We start from the raw sequence: 4071 nt of genomic DNA, 5'->3' as shown, positions 1-4071 counted from the left end.
ACTCTCACCAAACCACCTCCATGCTCTTTTCTCCTTAACACATGTATTCAATTATACTAAAATTTAATCTGGGAAGCAATCATTTTTGAAAAGTTAAATTCTTGAAGAAGAAGAAGAAGAAAAGAGAGAAGATAATGGGTCTAAAGAAGAAGACCGACGGTTCACGAATCAATGTGAGTTGATTTCGTCTCTCCCTCCTCTGTAATTCTCAGATTTTGAATGATGAATCTGATTCTCTGAGTTTGCATCTGGGCTTAAGCTCTCTTTCTCTGGGTTTCATCAACTATGAAGAAAGTTGAAATTTTTATGATCTGTCTCTGCACTTGCGATTCATCTTCTTCTCTGTTCTTTGATTCTACAGGGAGGGGAAGAAAACAAGAATGGCGTTTGCTTTTTCTTCAGCAGGTGAACTAAATCTCTTTTCGATAACTTTTTCTTCTTCTGAATATCCTCTTTGATATGGGTTTTTCGATGTTGGGTACGAAGAAAGTTCGATTCTTGTTCATGATTTAGTCACTACCATATAAAATGCTTCCTGTGTTAGCCATGTGTGACTCTGTTTGTAGCTTGTGGCATTGGTAAAGCATGTACTTAGAACATATGAAACTGATTAAATCTCAATGAGTCGCTTCCTCTCCGTACATGTAGTTTGTAGTTTCTCATATGATCAATTCGCATTGTAGAATCCATGACAACTGCAATATGAAACAAGCTTTTTATGTTTACAAGGTTTGTTTTTCTTTGTAATGAGGAGGCTGATGCAGAAGAGATCATTGAGATGGCTGGTAAAGCCACTTTATCTGAGCAACAGAAGCAAGTACAAGATAACATTCACTACCAACTCCAAAACTTGGAAAGTTTAAGATTTGTCATTCTCATTAACGTTTGGGATGTTTTTGAAGCATATGAGTTTTGATTATGTCAAGCTTTGGGTTGTGTGTGTTGCGATTGATACATAGCTTTTCTTTGGGAGCATCATTCAGTGGAAGTTACTGATGAGAACCGTGAAGCTGCTCAAGAAGCTAAAGGCAAAGCCATGGATGCTCTCTCTGAAGGAAACTTCGATGAAGCAATTGAGCATCCGACATCAGCTATCATGTACGGGAACAGCGGTGAGTACTAGTTGAGTTTTGTTCTTCCAGTTGAGTCTTTGGTTGATTCTCATGAAGACTTGTAATTTATTTTCTAGCTATATTCAGAATGATGATGATTCTCATGATTTGGTCTTGTATTTTTTAGTAACAAAAAACAACATTTTTTTAAGAACCCCTAATTAAGAAACTACCGTTGAGGGTATAAATCAATGTGTTTCTTAAACAAAGTTTTTAATTACATTTAATTAGTAAAATATTCACTAAGAGACCCAATGAAGTTTGTGGGTTAATCATGCTCTTAGGTTTTAGCTAGTAGAAACTACCTCCATAGTTAAAAATGTCCTAGAGTGAAATATAAAAAAGTAAAAGTGACCCAAGGTGTAAATCTTTCTTAAAACTATTAGAACAATTACTCATATTAATATTATTATCTTCCATAAACATAAACAGTCACACACTTTAAACACACCATTGAACAACAATTAATCAACCAGATTATTAATTATATCAACACTAATCTCAGTCTTAACTTATTCACGTAAACACACAAAACAAACCATCTTCTTTCTTTCTTTGCTTCACTTAAACTCTCAACTCCGTTTTTAGAAAGTCTCTACGGATGCGGCTGGGTTCAGTTCTGTAACTGCAGTAGCATTCTTCATCGCCTCAAAGCGTGGCTCTTTAGGCTGAAACTTGACCCCAGCATAAAGCTTCATGTAGTCATCAAACACAAAGCTTGGGTATTCGGTTTCCTTGCTGGCGAGTGATGAAGCTGGAGAGATCTCCGCATCGCTTCCGGGATTGTAGAACGATGCAATAGACATTCTGTTCCCTTCTTTTTGAGTCACCACACGGTGCATCACACTCTTGTACTTGCCGTTGGTTATCACCTAAATATGTTACGAACCCATTAAAGATTTCAAATGTCATTCTTGTTTAATTCGGTTATATCATATACAAACCATTTTGCCCAATATCATACAACCAGGACTAAACCAAAATCAGACTTCAACATGAAAACAAGTTTTGTCTAGCAAAAGATATTTTGAAAATATTGTGTGAACATATCATACCTCGAGTTGGTCACCAAGATTAATGACAATGGAGTGGTTGAGTGGAGGAACATCGATCCAATCACCATCTTTGAGAAGCTGGAGGCCACTGACTTTGTCGTCTTGAAACAACAAGATGATGCCTCCTGCATCAGTGTGGGCCCTGAGACCTTTGATCATTTCTGGTCCAGGACAAGGTGGATAATTGCTCACCTTAGTCCCAAAGGTTGGACCTTTTGTTCCATGAAACACTTTCTTCAGATACCCTTTCTCTAACCCTAGATTCTCACACAGTAGATCCAACAAATCCTCTGCAAGATTCTCCAATCTCTTCCCAAAATCTTTCATGGCCGTCCTGCAAAATTTTGAAACATTTTTAGTATTTCGTTGGGATATTATTCACTATTACTCCAAGAAAAAGCAATCTTTCAGTATGCTGCTTTCAAAAAATTGTCTTTTCTTTTTTAATTATTGTTTCAACCTTTACATTACAATAAAAAGAATTAGAAGTTCCAAAAGAAAAAGTTTCAATAAAACTGTTTTTTATCAACCAACAAAGAAAAAGTAATTTTAGCTAATAAAATATCATAACTTCCGTTTTAATCCAGGTAAAAGAGGTAAAGTTTCCCTTTAAAGAAATATAAATTGTGATTTGAAGTTGTTTTTTTTAACGTTGAACAAAAAAAGAGTTGTGTAATATTGATAAATAAATAAAAAGTGTACCGATATTCATCAGACATATCAGGAATGTCGTAGAGATTGGATTGAGGAAGGTGACGAAGGTAGAAAGTGCTTTCCCAATCGACGTCCTCAACTTCTGTCTCAAGCTTTTCCAAACCTTTGGACCTGAGCATGTCGTTAAACTTCTGTTCCATTGATTTCTTGTAATGCTCCTTTGTCATCTTCTCAACGTTGTCCATCAAATCATGTGGTAACCCATGGTTCACTATCTGAAAACAAAAAGATCCACATTACCATTAAGTATATAAACTTAAAAGCTGATATATTACTAAAACAAACATATATATATTGAACACATGTTAATATTTGTACCTCAAAGAAACCCCAATTTTCGCAAGCATCGTTGATTAGAGCCATGGTTTGGTCTCTTTCTTCACCATTGAGCTTGGACAAGTTTACAACAGGAAACTTAATGGTCTGGTCCATGATCTCTCTTTCTTTATATCTCTCTTCTTGGAAAGTCTTTGTTTGAAGTAGCCAGTTGTGTGATGATGTGAGAGTACCTGAGGGAATGAGAGAGGATTGCTATTTATAGGCGCAAAAGAGGAGAAATACAATCTAATAAATGTTAGAAAATATGTGTGATGGTCATACAAATATTCATTCAAGGAAAATAAAATAAAGTAAAAGAAACAGAAGTTCATGGAGCATGTATGTGAGCACATCTACAGTGGACCCCTACCCTCTTTCTTCTTTATGAGTTAAATTCATTTGGCATTTTCCTTTTGGGGCTCTCTTTGTGCACTTCAATTGGTTTATTTCCCTTTGTTTTAAAAGAAAATTATATATATATAATTAAAATTCCTAACCAGGAATCAATGTTAAATACAAACAGGAGTCAAACAATATAATCTAGATAAAATGGTTACAAATCTAGTTTCGCATCACCACCTATCCGACATGTTCTGCTAGACCGTTCTAAAATCACTAGATTACCGATGACTGTGCTCTTCTATTGACGTTAACCCCGGAAACGTGAGTTTTACTTTATTGCCTTTGATGCCAAAGTTCCGAGATGTCGCCTGAAATAGCTAGTTATCGATGATCTGGTCAAGTCTGTATTCTTCATTGTCGTTATAGCACAAAGGCGACCAAAGGAGAGAGAAGTCTAGGAACCCCATACATGTGGAAAGCAATCGGGGCCCCAACTGTACAAGCCCACCTGAGACGCCGAAGGTCGGGTT

The 4071-nt window shown here is 36.2% G+C and overlaps 1 protein-coding gene across 1 annotated transcript; it reads right to left on the bottom strand.

Annotated features, from left to right (window-relative positions):
• Positions 1-1492: 1492 nt before the first annotated feature.
• LOC106407006 (1-aminocyclopropane-1-carboxylate oxidase-like) lies at positions 1493-3459 on the bottom strand. The gene is made up of 4 exons (XM_013847779.3): positions 3200-3459; positions 2870-3096; positions 2168-2501; positions 1493-1984 (listed from the first exon to the last, which is right to left on the bottom strand). Exons 1-4 carry the CDS (start codon positions 3311-3313, stop codon positions 1697-1699), a joined length of 963 nt encoding a protein of 320 aa, XP_013703233.2. The 5' UTR covers positions 3314-3459; the 3' UTR covers positions 1493-1696.
• Positions 3460-4071: the final 612 nt, after the last annotated feature.

Source organism: Brassica napus, chromosome A3 (genome assembly GCF_020379485.1).
Source record: "Brassica napus cultivar Da-Ae chromosome A3, Da-Ae, whole genome shotgun sequence".
NCBI lineage: Eukaryota > Viridiplantae > Streptophyta > Magnoliopsida > Brassicales > Brassicaceae > Brassica > Brassica napus.
Note: the sequence above shows the minus strand (reverse complement) of the source record. Positions and strands in the feature narration are given on the sequence as shown.